The following is a 20,284-nucleotide window of genomic DNA, read 5'->3' on the forward strand; positions in this document are numbered from 1 at the left end:
GATATCTATATTTGAAAATATACGAATGACATTCAGCTATATTGTATACAACTGTTATTTAAATATTGTCTAAAAAATGGCCTAGTAAATGCACTAATGAGTTCTTATCACATGTGGGTACAATTGTCATTAATTAAGTAATCTTGTAATAACCTGCAATTATCATAGCCGTTGATAATGAATTTAGTATTTAAAAGAACGTATTGAGGCTGAGTGATAGATTTCCAGATGAATGCAGAAATGAAGCCGTTTACGTTTATTTTAGCGGCTTTTTGTGTGCTTGTATCAAGTGAGTATTCTGTACGCATATTTTTACAACTGTTATATTTAAATTCTGTGTTTATAGTATTTATAACTCGTCTCAACCAAAGGCTGGAACCTTCTTAATATTTGGGTAGACTAGGCCATAGTCAACTCTGCTGGCCCAGTGCAGGTTCCTTCACAATGTGTGCACCACGATGTTTTTCTTTACCGTAATAATAAGACCAAGCACTAATTTTTTACCTTCCTTAGATGTAGCGTGTACTTTGCGTGAAGTTCAAACAAATGATGGAAAAATAGTTGGTGGTACTGAAACATCCATACAAAATTATCCTTACCAAGTATATTTGTTGTTGAAACAAACTGGTACTAACAAATACTTTGAATGCGGCGGGTCCATAGCAACACAGTATTGTATCCTAACCGCTGCTCATTGTCTTACTGGGTGAGTATTATATGTATCAACTCTTTTAACTATAGTTATTAGACCAAGACGTCTTTCAATTTCTTCTAAACTACCTAACAACGTACAATATTTAACAGTTCCTATAGACGGCGAATGTATTACATCACTATCATTTGTAAATTACGAACTCAACTAATGTGGGCACATACGTTAGGTTTAGCATGACTGTTTTAACACTTTATTGTAGGTACATTAACTAACGTGTGTTTGTGAATTATTACAGAATGGAATCAGCGACTATAAGAGTTGGTAGTACATATCGTTCAAGTGGCGGCAGCACTTACAGTTCGAGAATGCTGATACAACATCCGAGTTACAACACAACAAACAGCGACTACGATGTGGCAGTTATCAGAGTGTTCAGACGTATTAATATAGATGGTGTGAACAGTTCTTTGGTTTACACACCTAATTATAGTTGTGTTGTACCAGCTGGTACTAACCTGACTATCACTGGATGGGGTGATACTAGTGTTAGTATTTTATTAAACTTAAATGTTAATGATAACATTAAATAACGTTTAAATTTGTAAAGATTACGGTTAGTTTATATTTTTGGTCTAACTTGTTGTCAATGTTGTCAAAAGATTATGCCATTTTAATGTTCCCATGTAAATTACTAAAATTTACTAGTTTTTTTAAGGACAATACCATTATCAAATTTATTTTTAAAGGTCCTCGCTATTGATATAATTCAGGAGCATTTTTTAATTTTACAATGATCCTTCAGGAAGGTGGAACTGACAGCGAAACATTAAGGGTTACAACGGTTAATGCAGTTTCTGATGAAGAGTGTAAGAAAACCTATCCGAATTTAACTCCACGAATGACATGCGCTGGAGTCGCTGAAGGTGGAAGGGATACGTGTCAGGTATGCTTTTGTTATTGATTTAATTTCCTTTAGGCATTACTGAGCGTAAATGTATTGCAGTTACTTATTTGAAGAATTTCTTGAGGAATGTATTTTGACGTCTTTATTTATTTACAGGGTGATTCCGGTGGTCCACTTGTTATAACAGGCACGAGATTTCAATCAGGTATTGTTTCGTATGGCAGTGGATGTGCGAGACCTAACACTCCTGGAGTTTATACCAATGTTTGTAATAGAAGTATTCAAAGATGGATAAATAGAATGGGATGCTCTTGAATTGTTAAATACGCTCAACGTTAATTGTCTTCTTCTCATGATATCGATTTCAAATGTTCACTAACAAATTTTTAACCACATTGTTTTCAATAAATTATGAATAAATTATGTTTAATGGCACTTTGGTTGTTGTTTTGAATTTTTGACTTAAGCAGTAATAAAAAAAAATATTAAAAAAAAACTTTACACGTGCAAATGATACTCAATCTTCAAATCCCGGGCTGCATTTATTCCTTAAGTAAGCTCTTAATATAGGAAATAGTTCAAAACAGTAGTCGATTCGTCGGATTCGAACCCAACACCAAGTGATTGTGTGTATTGTTGGCGCTTTAGTTTAGATTTCTAATTAGCTTAGCATTAAAACGTTTGAATCCTTACTTAAGACTTACTTCCAGAATAAAAAGCGATTGACTATCTGATATTAGTTGATAATTAATTGTTACATACAAAAATATACGTAGATATAGAAATCAAACCCAATTTAAACTATACTATGGTATAATCCGACTGGCCCGGTGCGAGAGGCGCTTTAGTCACCAAATAATGTAAAACATACTTAGACACAGAAAATGATTTATAAAAAATAAAACAAAACAGCTACAATACAACAAATCTTGTAACATTATTGTTATATTGATAGAGTGACGTTGGTGAGGTATCATAATTTAGTTTGACATTAGCCACCGGGTCAAAAATCCTTGTCCGACTATAACTGTAAATTTCGATTACAGTGACACTTGTATTGATATATATTATAAAATACAGACACCGATATCTGTATATAACTTTAAACTGTCGTGGATTTTACAAATATAATGTTCGTAAGATACGGGTTTCTTACCACGATTGGATTGTTTTAGCTCCCGATATTTCAGCACACTTGCATGCGCCATGTTCACGGGTTGACTGAAGTGATGCGGTAGTGTTTTTTTTTCACTAGTAAGTAACCCGTATCTTTCGAACATAACGATATCTGTATTTATATTATACTAATATTGTAAAGAAGGAACATTTGTATTTTTGTATGTATTAAAACAACTCAAAAGCTACTTGGCTGATTTTAAAAAATCTTTCATCATTAAAAAACTACGTAATCAGTAAGTAACATTGGCTAACCCTTTTTATTTATTTTTTAATTCTATTCTATTAATGAAGTCGCGGGCAACAGCTAGTGTAAAAAAACGCAATTATGTGCCAAGGAATAAATAAACTAAGTTGTATGGTTAAAGATGGATGTCGAGTTCGGCAAGAAAGGTGCAGCTTTCTGTTGGTTTTGTCTGAAAATGTGTTAAACCTATCTTGTTGGTCTTTAACCAGTCTATTAACTATCCTAAAACTGATACTGATGCACATTAAAATGTCGTTCATATCAGATAAGTAAATTAAGAGAATTATGTCCTTGTACACTAAAAATCGAAAGGCTAAGGACCTGTCCAACCTCTGGCTGATGAGGCTCAGATAGCTTAAAAAGACGTCACTCTCAGATACGGGAACAAAATCCGATATTCCCATCACATATTTTACACATTGGATTGTTATCAGACAATTTGCAATTTGGTGGGACAGGCCAAAAAATTTAACGTTACATCACTATGATAACAAATAAGTTACATTCGTTTTATTTAATAAACATCTGTAGTTGTTTAAATACAAAAAATTACGGTATTAAAACATCTACTTTTGTTGACTGTCCACCTTGGTAGGTGTTGCAATATTTTTTCTTAAATACTGGCAACTTATAGTGTTTCATTTAATTATAGTTATTGTTAAAATGAACCGTTACATTAAATTTCGCTCTTAAATACAATACGACTATTTGATTAAATTTTAAGATTTTTTTTGTGTAAAATAATAGTTACTTCTTGTTGTAAGTAAAGTGATACCTTTCGTTTTAAAAATAGAGAAAGTGAAAAGTTTTTCTGACAAGCTTCTTGGTATTAAAATAAGCTACTTCTTATTTGATAAAAATAACATTACTTTCAGTTTACTGTCACTTTGATATTTTTAATTAAACCCCATTGCAGGTGTTTTTATTTTTTATTTGGAATGTTTAATAGTTTGTTCAAACGAATCTTTCCGATAATTATTATAACATGGATGACCATGAGGTTATAATGCCGACTAGTATATAGTAACTTTATTTGATTGAAAATGTTTGTTTAATCATTAAATAAGTATGTTTAGTTAGATGTAATAGTCTTCTTATCACATGAGGGTACAATTGTTACCAATTAAGAATCATTTGCAATCTTATTAGAGGCCACTATTACCGTATTTAATGATTGTAGAGAATAACATATTTAAGAGAGTATCATCGAATGGAGTGACAGATTCCACAAAATCAAAGAAATGAATCAACACGTTTTTATTTTATTGGCTCTTCTCTATTTAGCCACCACAGGTAATATATTATAATATTTAGTAATGATATACGCTATTAAATTTTAGTTCAATTTGTAGTACGGAGCTTAGTAAAAATGTCGTCTAACTTGTTTTCCTCTACGATCTTAGTTTTACCAAGTACTTATTAGAATCAAATATCAAATATAAAAATACGAAAATTCTATGTTCACTTTTCTAGTTTTGGCCGAGGTGAGCACGGCACGGCACACTTTTTCTCGAAGCGGTTCAGAGCACTTTTGACACCCCTGTAACTTCGTTGTTGGTAAACATAGTAGGTTGAAATTTTGAACATCATTTATATTTTTTTGTTTACTGTGTATTTTTAGGTGTCATCGGTCGACATTCACCTCGTCGAGTTTACAAAACAAATGACGGTAAAATAGTCGGCGGTACTGAGACGACTATACAGGATTACCCTTACCAAGTGTATCTGGTACTCAAACAAGCGGGTTTAGAAGATTACTACGAGTGTGGAGGCTCCATTGCAACCCAGAGATGTGTTCTCACCGCTGCACATTGTATCACAGGGTACGTATACATACTCTGACTCGAGCTTAGGGTATAACACTAAAATTTCCGAGAAAGTTTCGACAAAATTTGTATGATGTCAGCAAATCCAATACAAATTTTCGTGCTATGTTCCCTGAATCGCGTCACTCAATATCATATTAGAATAATGAACATCATTCAGACCTTTGTGTAGTATTATTGTAGTTATTTTTTTTTATATTATATTATATCATATTGGCGCTTGAAATTTTTTCTATTTTTAATTTTAAAACTAACACATCAAACATTATTAATGTACTTTAACAAGACAAATTAATAGTGATATAAATTACTGTTGGGCGACTAGCAATTATGTACATTAATGTGACACTGACATTGACAAATCAATTTAGGCGCATGCGCAAGGTTAAAGTAGGCAAGTTATTATGATATTGAATCTAATATTTTCACTCAAATTAAACTATATAAATATTTATCCATTCACTATCATTTCGCATTTAATTTACATAGGAAATCGATTAATTCAAATAACAAAGAGCATAACCACCAAATGTAATTGACAATTTCTGACACCGTTATATTTCAATGACACAGAAAATTAATAGAAGTTTTCTTTACGTTAAAATTCTTCAATAATAAAGTTTAGCACACGTGCCTAAAACCTCGTAAAGCCTGCCTGCACTAACCCAAGAATTTCGAGCGCGCGCAAGTTTGACTAAACTATCGCACAACTGTTTTGTCGCGCTTTGATTCCTATGAGATTATATGGAGGTACACTACTCGAGTATTTGTTGTGTAACTAAACAGTTGAATTGGCTGTGTAACAATTGACAATCGCACAATAGTTATGCCGTAGTTTAGTTAAAAATGTGCGCCCGCTCTTACTTTTTTTATTTATTTTTTATTACAGCAAGGAGTCAGTTACAGTTAGGGTTGGCAGTACGTATACAACAAGCGGAGGTACCACGTACACTTCAAGGATGCTTTTTATGCACCCTTTTTATAATTCTACAACATTTGATTACGATATCGCCGTGATTAGATTTTTTAGACGAATAACGATTGATGGGACCAACAGCTCGCTCGCTGATTTACCTAAGAGTAACTGTTCCGTGCCTGTAGGAACCAATCTTACTATAACAGGATGGGGAGATACGAGTGTGAGTATAAATTGAAAATCTCGGCGGTATTTCCAAACCAATACGACTTAGAGTCTTTCAAGAAGCGAGACTATCATTTCCTCAAAGGCCGGCAACGCATCTGTAGTTCCTCTGGTGTTACGGATGTCCATGGACGTCGTTGACCACCTTGGTGTTCACGCCGCTCGTTTGCCCCCTTTTTTTTATAAATAAAAAAAATAGAAAAAGTTTTGAGGTTAACGTTTTAACTTAATATTTAAGCAATTGCGAATATAAATAAGGTATAGTTTGTTGTAATTAATCTACAAGTTTTAAAGAACGGCTTCTACTCTGTCGCGAAGATTAAAAATTCCATAGTATTATTTTTATAGGAAGGAGGACAAGACAGTTCTACTTTAAGAGCGGTTACTATTAAAGCCGTGTCTTTCGATGACTGCAAGAAGAATTATACCTACTTAACTCCTCGAATGACATGCGCCGGAGTTCCTGAAGGTGGCAAGGATACTTGTCAGGTAATAAATTAACCTTGTGATATTGTTTATTAATTTTCACACGAGGACAGAACAGACATTGTAATACTGTGTTGCTTTGAACGATCAAACAGTTGCAGCACTGCTCTGCTTCAGTGTTCGGCTTTCGTGTCAATAAATTTGTGACCCAATGTATATTGCATTTAATAAAGTTTATTTACAGGGTGATTCCGGTGGTCCGTTAGCTAAAACTGGTACAAGATCACAAGTGGGAATTGTGTCCCATGGGTACGGATGTGCTCGACCGAATACACCTGGTGTTTACACAAACTTGTGCAACCCTGATATACAGAATTGGTTAAGGTTAATGAGATGTCTTTAAAACATCTTACCAACAATGGCTTTTTTCTAAACAATTACAGCTTATTTTATTGGTTCTTGCAAATGTTACAGCCATGCCAACATGTCCGTCGTTCATTTATTTTAATTAAATGCAAAACAACCGTAAATAATGTTTTCTGAAGAACTCATTATATTAAACTTCTTGAACACAAAACCGATAAAGACATCATACGTATTACTAGAAACGATTGATCTTTGAAGATGTTTGCATGGCACTGTTTACTAATAAATATTTATGCAACATAAATACTCTTTTATTTCATAAAAAATCAATGAAATACTACTGTACAGTATATCAGGCTTAAAATTGTAAACATATTACGAACTTAAACTATAGTAAATCGACAGACAGCACAAAAATTGCAATTGACAAAATTCCGGTCGTATTCCGAAAGGGATCCCTTAACATTTAAATAAATGGTACCTGCGAACTTCTCTTGTAGGTAGAAACTTTTTTAATTTCGTCGAAAAGAGCCAGGTGCTCCCGTCAGTTTCAATTCTACGGACAGTCTCAGATAGTCTGGGAGTCGGGATAACGCATACCTTATAAAACGTACCACAATCATTTCACTGAAAAGATTCCGTTGATTAGCGAATCCTGAAATTTATTACCGTCTAAATCTTCTTTATTGGACAGCATACTGGACTTTTTAATTCAGGATTGCTATGTGGATAATTTACTACATTACCTTTCAATTATCATGTTAAAAGGTTTAATAAGAGATTATTATCTTCTATACGTATAATAAAATTGGAGTGTCTATTTGTAATATAAAAAAATTCTAGATTTCGGGAAGATGACGTATTTGCGTTGCATTTTTTTTTGTCTGTCTGTCCGTCCACAACCCGCGTTTATTCCGGGTTATATCCGAAACGACTGCATAGATTTCGACCGGACTTTCACTGAAGAGTAGCTGACATAGACGGGCATATTATAGGCTACGTTTTTATCTTAATATTGCATGGACGAAGTCGCGGACAACAGCTATTGACAAAGTTATAGACGGACAACTGACATATGTATACTAAAATATAGCTCTTTCCTCTTTGTAACATTAATATAGATTGTTGCTATGGATTTAGGAAAACAACGATAAATGAAAAAGTAATTAAGCAAGAGATAACTTTTAAGTTAAAGTTAAAAGTTTGTTAGCTTCAATTATATTATTTGCTCCCTTCTCGGGATTATCTTGTTGTTCGTCTGCTTGTTTAGAATAATTAAAGATTAATGTAAATCTTGATGGCTGAGTAATGGATTAAATGAGAAGTCTGATGACAAAATGTATTAATGTTTAATTTTTTAACGTTTAATTTTACTTTAGTCAGTAAAAAAATAGATAAAAATATGTGTCTTTAAATGACGTTGTTCTTTTTCTCGTCCACAGTTCTTTACGCTCGTCATTTTTCACTAGTTTATTTCAAAAAGAAATTTTTTTACATAGAGACGACTCATACATACCTATTCTTTGACTGAAAAATAGATTAAAAATCTTTAGTCTTTCATTTATCTTTGGTGACAGAGCACACTGACTTCTACATATAGAAAGGCTATAAATATTACCCTGTCTATGATTAGAGTAAAAGCTATCATTTCCAAGCAATTACCTATCTATTGATATAAATCAATGTTGCTCGACTTATTAATAAAACCACATTTTGGATTTTTTTTTATAACATAAGGTGGCAAACGAGCAAGCAACCACCTGAAATCGCCAAAATGGCGAAGCGACCGCTGCCCATAGACAGCCGCAATTGCAGATGCGTTGCCTATCCTTATCCGACGGAGGAGGAGACGCACATAAAGAGGATATTTCCCCATCCTATGCATCTTCTCCACTGTCAAATCCATTTTCTCTTCCCAACCTCTCCTTATAAGAAAAGGGTAGTAAAGAGAAAGGGACTTAAATAAGGCCTCCGGCACCACACTCATCAGACGAAACACGGAATTGCTCCCATTTCACGCCTGTCTTCTGTGTGGTAGTGGTTTTACACCGGGCGTGCCGGCCCATTCGTGCTAAGATTTTAAAGCGGGCACTACCACTGTTAAAATAATTAACGAGTACTACTGTAATCGTATTTTAGGAACAAGAGTAATTTAAATTATTTATCTTGAAATACTGTTGAGTTAGTTTTAAAAGCTAAATATTTATTCCTGTAGATATTAAAAGATGTTTTGTTTTTTAATAAAATGAACAACAGTTTTCCACGTCAAAGTACCGATATGAAAAAGCCGAGGGGATTGTATCTCGGCGTTGAGATAAGGCATTTAATTTCCTTTCCTAGACAGACTGATGACGGAAAAGACGGCTACTTTCATTTAAAATTAAGACAGATATTTCTTTTACTCCTACTATCTTTTCTCATGATCTACGAAATAAATTTACCGACATCTTTTGTTTAAAAATTGAATAACGTCGAACAAAAATGTAGCATTATGCGCGGGCGAACACTTTTGACTAAACTATCGCAGTCTATTCCATTGTTTAATTGCACAACTAAAAATCAAGTTGTGTGCCTCCAGATTAGCTCATAGGAATCAAAGCGTGACTAAATACTTGTGCGATAGATATTTTAGATGTGAGCACGCTCTTAGGATTATCTATATTTCTATACTATTATAATAAAGCGTAAATACACACTTCTTTGTTGCCTAAGATGTCAGCAATTACAGCATATTTTTGAATAATTCTTTTTTCTAATAAAAAGCCCTATACTTATGTCATGCTTTAGGTTATATATTTTCACGCCATTAAACTTAGGGGGTAAATGTTTTGGATAAAAACCCTAATGTGGGAAAGAGACCATAAGTTGCCAACATCAAGAAAGAAAGATTGCTAAGGTTGGTCATGTCATGTCATTTTGACATTTGCTATTGATAATTTGACAAATGTAAACAATAAAATAAATCATAATTTCATGCGAATGAAGCCGCACGGGAACAGCTAGTTTAAAAATAAAACTGTGCGTTACTATAGAGAAATTTAAAAATGATTCAAGAAAATGTTGTAAATGTAACGTAAATGGAGTATCTAACAATTGCATAACTTTATAATACCGTTACTAAAGTTAAAAGAGATTGATGATGTGCCACAATTACTATAATCGATTACGCACAGATTTTTTCGATCGAAAAGCCTTTGAAATACCAAGGAAATGCTTTGTTTTGTTTCACAAGATTAATCATAGTACAGTTAGATATGACTGTAGGTGGACAGTTCTAATATTGAATGAACGTAATAAAATATTACTTAATAAATTACATATAGTGTGTGTAAAATTTAAGTTATTACATTTAAATTGCAGTTTCTAACGGCTACTTTGAATGCACAGATTAACGTCCTCTTGAATCTATAGCTTAGTAATAGACACACACAAAAAGTACAATAACTAATTAAAACATTTTAAAAATCTCCTTATTGAAGTTGGTTAATAATAAGACTATATTTTTGGGACCTCATGTGAACTTACAGTAAATAAAACCTCTTTTTAATACATTATTTACTAAAGTGGATGGATGAATACTTCTTAGAGTTTGACGCCGAAACAGCTGAATGGAACTCGATGAATATTGACATATATGTATAGTCTGAAAAAACACGTAGGATACTTACTTTTGTTTTTAATTTCACGCAAAGTCGCAGGCGAAAGCTAGTATTAAAAGATTCACTTATTTTACAACAAAATGTATTCTGTTTACTCGTTGTTCGGAGATAAACTTTATCATTTGAAATAGCGAAATTGACTATTTCGTTTTATCACGATCCATTTAGTTGGGGATGACAGGGAGGGTGAATTGGGCTAGTGCACGGGCTCGCTACATCCGCTCTCTGAAAGGTAATCATAAAATCTTCGATATTGCAGCGTTGCTGCACTTTCAAGGAATTGTTATTATAAAGTTTTCGCCGAAATATATTTTTTGCTATAAACGCAATGTGGTGCCAAAGTTATTTCGTAAAAGATATTAGAATAATAAATTTTATATTACATTTGAAAAGAATTTAGAAATACTGTATCATAAAACTGTACTGCTAGAGAAAATTATCTCTTTTCTGCACGTTTTCAACTCTGTCAATTATTTAGAATGGTTTAGCTTATATGAATTACAATAAAATGGTATTAACGAAAACGGTCTAGCGTTCGCAGAGAGGTTATTGAAAATGGGACAAAGAGCCGGGCACTGCAGAGACGTTGCTATAAATGTGAACTGAAGGGCTTTGTCAGTAAGTTGAGCGTACCTCTTCACTGGCAGTTGCAATTTGCATTACAATAAATTTATATTGAACGCCCCAGCGCAGCGTCCCGTGATCGTTTTAAAAGCTTTATTGAGAAAGCGATTACTTTTCTAAATGCCGACTAAATTATTTCACGAATCAGTTTTTCTTGTCACGTACGTTATGCTAATATGCAGTAGGTTCTCTATGGACACGGTTTATTCGGGTTCAGAATATATTTTGCCCTTCATTTTGGAAAATTATTATATATTGTGTATGGAAAGTAATTTGTTATCACAAATGATAAATATTTAAATTTTGAATAATGTCGTTGTTTAGATTTTCATTCATATGAACATCTATGAGTGTGTAAATTGACTCTTCTACGAGTGTTTACTCTGTGGCGCGTGACTTAAGAAAGTCTTGGCTGGAACGATGAGTAAAAGTCACATTACGAATGAAAAACCGCGGGATTGTGGTAATTGAAAATTCTCTGTGTAATATACGACTTGCAATTTCAGGGCGGGGCAATTCGGCGCGGTCCTACAGGGCGGACCCATTTTTCTTAACGTTTAACGATATTATTTAACGCCACAAATTTTGCCATTTTTCTTATGGCCTCCAGACCTGCGGGCAATTTCATTATGGTAATCGCACATTATTTTACTTTTAGCTTACAAAGCGTTGGTAGTTGTTTTAATGAAAAAAATCGCTCTGAGGGCCGCGGTGCTATAAAAACTCTATAATGTACAATTGTTATTTCTTCAGTTTTAAGAAAATAAATTCGAAAGCTTGATTGTGATTGTCCTTAAAAATAAAATCCAGTGTTACTTACTTTTTATCTACACTAAATTATAAAGAGGAAAGATTTTTATTTCTGTACGTATACTCAAAAACTACTAGGCCGATTTCAAAAATTCACTATTAAAAGCTACGGTATAAGTGAGTAAATAGGTTATATTTTTTATTACTTTTTTAATGTCTTTATTATCATGTACAATATAGAGATGCAAACATTCTTGTTGCACAATATAGTGCAATATATAAAACCAATGTTTAAAAACTGTAGTATCTCTAACTAGAATAATAAAATGGTTATTTTTAACTTTCTTTAAATCGTTTAGAATAAAACTAAAACAATTAATTGCAGCATGCTAGGAACTTAAAATAGATGAAGCATTAAACAGTACAAGAAGACGATAAATGTGGATTGAACATTACAGAATTCTTATAAAGGAATAGTGAGCGTTGAATTTTAATTAAAATACGACTCATCGATGGACCGGATTAAGCATTTTAAATGAGAAACAGCGAGTAGCTGGAGCGTTCTCAACTATTTTTAGATTTATTCATTTCTTTGGCGTTGGTTTAATCATGATAGCGCTAAGACGAAGGAAAATTTTATATCCTACGCCTTATAAACGAAGACTCGATAAAAATAACTATTAATGAACTTTAAAGAAATGCAATTTCTGAATGTTTATTTGTTGTTTTCAAGTATAAGTGTGCGAATAAAATTGTTTGAAGCAAAGAGATGAATGAGGATTGAAATATAGTTATTGACATCCCTAGAGGAAGTGGAGAGGACACCCCTCCCTAAAGACTCCATATTCGTAAAATAGATATCAAAACTACTAAGAGTAAATCTCCTTAAGTTAGTTCTATGTTAACATTTTTAATATAGTTAAGTGAAAAATGCGACAGGCATAGTAAGATTTTACTCAAACTTAGTAACTTTACGAGACAAAAGTTTTAATAACTTGTAATATGATTTAATACGATTTCTAGATTGTTTCTATGTTAAATTTTTCTTGCATTAAAACTTTAGTTAAGATGCCCCGGGGTACAGAGTTAGGGAAATAGAAGTGCAAATGCATTGAAAAGATACCTAGTGTATCGTAAAACGTTGCTTGAATTAACTTAATGGATCTTAGGATTGTACTTTTTATCCTCGCAGCGACTGCTCTACTAAACTTTCCTTAATTATCCCAGGAGATAATTAACATGCGAGGAATTTCTTTGCCCCGTGTTAATGAAATCTTTTATTACGGAAACGGAATTGTGAAATGTTCATTTTTTATTTTAAACTTTGCAACTTACAATTTGTTGAAGGTTTTTTTTAATTATTATTTAATATTTAATTAAGAGTTAATACTCTTTGTTCTTATTTAATTATTACAAATGTTTGTTTAAAAATTCCTTTTTTTTAATTCATACACTTAAGTTTAAATTTTTTTTTAAACTTCTGACCCTTGACGTTAACAGTGTTTTTTGCTATTGAAAAATTACTTCATTTATTTCTACGGTGACCTAAGTAGGGATTGACTTATTAATATTATTTTTATCAGATTGAAGAATCAAATATGGGCATGATTCAAAACAAAATAGAAAATCGTGATTGAGCAATAACAGACGGGTATTTCCACAAAAAAGTCTATGATATCACATCGGATTCGTTAGTTCAGGGTCATACCAAAATCTAACGAGAAAAAAGTATAAAAGGTTAATGACAGATTATTTGTTCGGTATTATGTAATCATTACAGGTTTTATTAGCATATATCGTGTAAACGTTCAAACCAATCAATGCAAACATTTTCGCTTCTTATTTTATTTTTGTTTTTCACTTCGTTAGCACTCGTCCATAGCCTTTTTAAGTCACGATATTTGAAAATAGAATTATTTTAAAACAATAATTAAATTCAATATTTAACATTCATTTTAAATATTTTTCATAAAAATATACTTTAAAAATACCCCTTTTATCACAAAAGAAAATTCATAATTAACGCGCGAGATGTCAGAAAAATAGCCTACGTTTTTAATTTTAACAATTTCGCTGTTAGAATAAAGCGCTGGTTGAATATAAAGGACTCTAATTAGCTACGTTTTTATTAACTCTTAAAAACATCATATTTTTTCTGAATCTTACTCTTTCCATCAAGTCTACGACGCAAAATTAATTGCGACATAAAACATATAATAAAAAACAATTTAGAAGACTTCTATAATATGACATTTTTTCCGTTTTTTTATCTTCTAAAGCTGAAACTACTTAATTCTTTACATTAATTCCTCCCGCTAAAGAGTAACAAAGGCCCTCTATTTCTTTATATCACCAATTCCAATTTATTCGTACTTAAACGCCACCTTTTCCTTGTCTTTTCAAATCGGTATACTCCGCTTTAACCCCTTTCAAAAGTTCCTTCATAATATGCACGGAGGTCGCTTAACTTAAGCCTTTTATTGAGATTCACCTTTGAAGGCAATTTCGCCCGCTCTGCTTTATTACTTTTTTTTACTATAAGAAATTGTTCATCGGTGCTGAAAGATCTTTACTCTCAAAGACGATAAAGGATCTTTACTTAGTCTTGCAGTTCTTTAGCTTTGTTAGATGTTTGAAAGTTTCATTTGAAAATTCAATGAGTACTTTAAAACATTCACGTATAACAGAACAACTGTTCAGAGCAAAATACAACCTCTTTGGCTGACAAGAAGTATGAATATAGCCAAAGAGGTTGCATACTGGCCACCAAGACTTTTGCATATTTGGTGATTAAAAAGATGTAAAAAACAAAAGAAGGAAAAGACGCATATAACAAGCGAGATATGATAGATATAGTTTTCAGTTATCTATTGTAAATTTGTAAATAAGTTTAAAGTAAAAGTTGTTTTGGTTTAACAAATGAATTGTATTTTTCGCTGTTGCGCTGTCGGTAACAACAACATAAAAATATTCTTGGACCTAAAATAACTAGTGTACAGTTTCGTATATTTTCAATAAATATTTGCATTTATTATTGGAGCTTTTCGTCAGTTAACTGTAGGCGTATGTCTCTAAATTATTTATAGTAAACTAAAAAATGAACACGGAATGATATCTCTGGGTCACCGGTACACTATCATTCATAGAAGTACCATTAATAATGTTTTTTTTCTATCTCAAGGCAACACATAACAGAACACATTAATTATTCTGGCGACAGTAATCGCCAATCGCTATCTAACGATTCAATTATACTTCTAACTATAATTTATAAAACAAAAAACCATTCAAAATGGTCGAGGATCATTTGGTAGCCAGACTTAATTTCACCAAAGCTGGGATTCTGTGAACAAAGATAATAGTAACGTGGTGAAAAATTGCACCTATTGTTTATAAAGTGGAATTTTTTATGCCACAAAGAAAATATTCCTACTTTTTAAGGTATGAAATATAGATTTCTACACACTTTAATATCTTTATGATTTTATATATCAGTAATATCGATAAACTATTCGCTCCGTGTAAGTTACACCTGTTTTGAAGGCAAGGGAAACTTTACGAGGGTCAGTTTGCGAAACAATCGCACTAAATATTAAACCGCAGCGAACAATGCGCGATCTCGTTGTCGCAGAGCAAAAACTCATCTAATTTATGGTATAAAGTTTTATAAAGCGGTATTATTGGGATGCCCAAAGCCAATTTACGCCTTTTGTTTGAGACCGTTTTAATAGGCAGCATCTGTTATTATTTGAATAAGCATTGAATCATTTTTCTCATATAAAAATTTAGCTGTGTCTTTACAGAAAATAACCTTATTTTTTATATAAATTTGTAGTAAATGTCTTAATATTATTTAAGAGTCAATTAACCAAATATTAATGAAACAAACAAAAAAAAAAGTGCCTTTCAATTTTCTTGTTATGTAGTTACAAACAGCGGGCATGTTTTTTTAAGACTACTAGAGTTTAATTAAATTCTACAATCTTTGTTAATTCCTATGATTTATTACTTATTGTAATAAGACATTATTTGCTGGTTATTCAATAGCAAATAGTAAATTGCTCAGCGATTATCCGGAACAAGAAAAATAAATACATGTAAGTCAATGTCCTAATAATGTGCGTTAATATATGCTTTACGAGGTGTTAGCGACAAGGTTACTGTCATTATGAATTAATGTTAGACTGGAACGTATTCTTGGCGTGCTTACATTGCTATAATCAATTGCATTTGGTTGGATTTGATTTATTACCTAAGCAATACTAATAACTATCGTAATCAAAACTTAGGTTTTTTTGTACTCTACCGCTTCTGAAGTTGTTTTTCACGGGTTTATGTAACTTGGTGTATTTATTTGTACTATCCGATTGGTCCTCCTCTAACTTGTACGGCTGAACCGATTTTGATTAGTGCCGTTAATTAAATTCTTCTTTTACATGTTAAGGGAATAGGTAATTGGATGGAAACAGTGGTAAAGCCCACTTTAACATCTTGGCACGAATGGGTCGGCTTGCCCAGTAAAATACCACGACCACACAGAAGACAGGCCTGAATTGGGAGCAATTCCGAGTTTAGTCTGATGATTGTGGTGCCAGAGACCCAACTATAGTTCCTTTTCCTTTCCACCCTTTTTCTTATAACAAGAGGATGGAAAGGGAACGAGACGATGCGGGAGAGGAGAAGGGGAAATATCCTCTTTATGTTCGTCTCTTCCGTCGATTAAGGGAAGGTAGATTAGGTTCGACATTGAAGGGCACTTCCGATATAGCAGATATCTATGTGCAGTGGTCTCTTCGCCAGTTTGGCGGATTCAGGTGGCCGTTTGCCGTTTGCCACCATAGGATATGAAAAAATGTTTGTTTTTTTAATTAACGAACAATTATCAATTAGATTGATAGTGTTATTATTATGTGCATGATGCTTCCACTGTATGGCAACGGTTTCCGTTTTCAATTGAAATGTTTGTATGATCTATTCGACCGAGTCATTACATTTTATCCCATCCGCAATTTATTAAGCTATAAATAAACTTTTCGTATCGTAAGCAAAACTAAACGTATAATTTCAAAATCCAATTTTCTGTTGCAGTAACTCTTGGCTCCTATTCAACTCAACATTGTTGTACCGCATTTTGACGTATACAAGTATAATCCCTAAGGTTCTTGTGATATCCAACTATTTCTAAACTTGTATTATTTTCGCGGTTTCACAGCGAGCGGTTTATACAAAGTTTTAAGTACAAAGATGGTTGAGTGTAGATGTTGTGAATAATGCAAACGGTTCATCTGCGTTACCTGACGAGACAAACTTAACTTTGCCCGGTCCCGTATTCATAAATAAATTAAAATAATATTGAGGAGGCGTGCTACGCTAAGTCTCCCTTTACTTTACTGAATTGTCGCTGTAATTTAATTTCAACATTCTCGAAGATGCTTTCATTTATTTGAATAATGTTTTACTTAATACAAGAAATCGTTTAACCTTTTTTTAATTGTATATCTTTGAAATTAGATAGTACAGAACTTGAAATACATAAAACCAATCTAAAATGGAAAAAGATAATGTCTTTAAAGAAACAAAGAATAAGAAACCTTTTATGTATTTCGTAAAAAGTTAGAGCAACTATAACTATTTGCAATGATATCTTAACATTGTTTTAAGTTTCGTTGCTCGCGTAGTAAGTAAAAACTGTGTATTTAACGGTAGTTATTGAAAAAGAAAACAATTGGTTTTAATAATGTGTGAATACCGTTTGTATTCAAACAATCATGGACGTGAAGTATTGATTTGTCTGGCCTAATGAATAGAAACAGTTGCGAATTGATACGTTTGGGAAACAAAAATCTATTAAGCATTGAATTGTTTTGAAGGTTTTTATTCCATTGCACGTATATTGTTAGACAGTAATTTTAACTAGTTTGAATAAATACATGTTTTTATTGTATCAAATCATCGTTTTAGAATTATATTTTATAGATAAAAATAGTATTCTGTTTATCATAGTAATATTATAAATACGAAAGTTGAGATAGATGAATGAATGTTAGAGCTTGTAACCTAAACGGCTGAACGGATTTCGATTAAATTTGGTATACATGTACAGGATAGTTTAGAAGAACACATAGACTACTCACTTTTGTTTTTTTTTTAATTCCACGCGAAAGGACTCGCAGTTGAAAGCTACTGTTTTTGTAAATCTAAAACCATCGCAACCTAATTTAATTCTATTGCTCAATTTTTTTAATGGGATGGGGGAAAAGGGCTAGAAGATCAAATCACCCTAAATGATTTGATCCGATTTCTCTGGACAATTGTTATTCCATCCGGTTAAATAATTTAATTGTTAATCCTTCAATAATGTTAAAGGGCATCTTTGTGTCTAAAGATAATTAAATCTTGACGACACAAGATAGGTTATCCAAAAGTTTCATAACCGCTGTGAAAAGGAACATGTAAGTTCCAAATGAAACTCATTTGGTGAACTGAAACCGAAGGAACTTGCCTCATTCTGGGAGCAAAGATATAAAGACTTGTGTTAGATATTGCGAGTTCTTGTAGCGTATGTTTTTGAAAAGGGAAAAGTTATTCGTGCATTTATATTCTCTTTGTTTGTTTACAATGGACTCTGAATGTTAAAATTGAAAACTTATGTTGTTTATAACCTAAAAACCTTTGTAAAACACATTAATTAACCTAATTAACTTTCATAACGAAGGTAGGATTCCAACCAGCATCTGACACGGGTTTTAATATATTTAAATGTAATGCTTTAATCTAAAAATTATATTTATACAGTTTTCAGGAAATTAGGAGACTAAGATATAATAAATACTATGCATAGTACTATAGAAAATTAAAATAAACCCAAATTAAATTGTTTTAATATTGATTTTAGAGTAATTCGGAGTTGAATTTACAGTCCTCGAATATACTAAGCATAGTTCGAATTGTTGTTGTTAAAGTTAAGTTTGGAACAAATCTATGACCGCGGGTGCCGGCGACCACTCCGCAACCGTCTGTCAGAACTTGCCTTGAAATAAACTACAGTTTAAACAACCTTAACTAGTGAATTGATTGAAAACTCCTGCATGTAATTAAATTAACTATCGTCTTGAATCTTACACTCCGTTTTCTTAACACATGCAAGATGTTTAAACTCTCCGATTTTATTTGCCTTACAGCCAAACTTAATAATCGACCCTCAAGATTGATCTAAATTTATTTAAAATACTTTGCATTAAGGGGAGTATAAAAATAAACATAAAACAGAATGTACCACCATTGGTTACGAACTGACAATGAACTTTTCCAACTAAAGTAATATTTTACTGAAGTAAGTTTATTCTTGCGGAACCATAACAGAATTCGTTTTACAAAATTCAATTACGAGTCGAGCATGGCTTACCGTGGGAGTTATAATTTATCACACGCGATATACGTTAGCACAATTTTAGAAGCTATCAAACTTTATCCTTAGACAATCGAATCGCGCGAGTATAACCATGAGTTTCCACTACTGAAACATTTACCAAAACATCGAAATATCCCTTCTATTGGAAAATTCTATAATTATACTTAAGGCCGGCGACTTAACTCAGAAAACATACGAGGATCTTTCAGGTACGTTTCGGTCAGGGTCCCGTCGAAATCGGCCCAGCCGTTTACTAGACTATTTGGGACAATATCAGGCTCGTGAACAGACAGAAATTTTGTTTAAAACAGAGTCTCCAACGTTATTATATGTATAGATAGATGTTAAGGCTTCGGACACTGAATTTTAGAGTTGAATAAACTTTACTTTAACGCACATAAGTAACTTATATTAATACGATATCAGATCTTATAAATAAAATAATCACTGCCTGATTTTAAAAACATGATAAAAACTTAAAGACATACAATAAAGGTAAAACTACCTCTAGACTGCATTGTAAATACTTCCTTTACTGTGGCCATGAAAATTGACTGCCTCAATAAAAGAAGTAAGTGCAGTTGTCTAGCAAACCCTACTTTATTGAGCGACTACGGCGCTACTGCTACTATAAACATTCATCGCATTTGCACGAACTATCGTAAAATATAAAATGAGTCCCGGGCACCCATTGCTTATTCAGACCACCAACATTCAAAATTATAGCTTTGCATCGACAACATAAAGCGCAATTCAGGTTGCATTTTACAATTGATATTTAAAACGGAGAAGACACGATGATTCTTAGCTTTGATTATCTGTTAAAATATATTCAACTACATATAAAACTTTAAGAACCACTATTGATTAAATTTAAACAAGAAAAATCTACAATTTTCTTGCACATTTTGCCTTTTAGTACTTTCGATTTGTTCGTAATTCGTTTGTTACTTTTGTGCACATTTTTTTTTAATATTTAATACTAGTAATACAAAACTAATAAGTGATAGCTTTTGACGGAGTGATGTAACAAAGCAAAAAAATAATTATTTTCCGCTTTTTAGGCTAAAAAAATACAATTTCATTAAAAAGTTCTTAT

General features: G+C 32.5%; 2 protein-coding genes across 2 annotated transcripts; both read left to right on the plus strand.

The window, feature by feature from the left end:
- The first annotated feature begins 214 nt into the window (after positions 1-214).
- LOC106100811 (trypsin-like) lies at positions 215-1,997 on the plus strand. Its single transcript, XM_013279856.1, has 5 exons — positions 215-289; positions 514-706; positions 951-1,200; positions 1,458-1,598; positions 1,716-1,997. Exons 1-5 carry the CDS (start codon positions 229-231, stop codon positions 1,872-1,874), a joined length of 804 nt encoding a protein of 267 aa, XP_013135310.1. The 5' UTR covers positions 215-228; the 3' UTR covers positions 1,875-1,997.
- Positions 1,998-4,197: 2,200 nt separating this feature from the next.
- On the plus strand, positions 4,198-7,023 carry LOC106100812 (trypsin 5G1-like). Its single transcript, XM_013279858.1, has 5 exons — positions 4,198-4,275; positions 4,604-4,805; positions 5,698-5,947; positions 6,298-6,438; positions 6,620-7,023. The coding sequence occupies exons 1-5, from the start codon at positions 4,224-4,226 to the stop codon at positions 6,776-6,778; spliced, it is 804 nt and encodes a 267-aa protein (XP_013135312.1). The 5' UTR covers positions 4,198-4,223; the 3' UTR covers positions 6,779-7,023.
- Positions 7,024-20,284: the final 13,261 nt, after the last annotated feature.

The sequence above is a fragment of the Papilio polytes genome, unplaced genomic scaffold (genome assembly GCF_000836215.1).
Source record: "Papilio polytes unplaced genomic scaffold, Ppol_1.0 DF824047.1, whole genome shotgun sequence".
Taxonomy (NCBI): Eukaryota; Metazoa; Arthropoda; class Insecta; order Lepidoptera; family Papilionidae; genus Papilio; species Papilio polytes.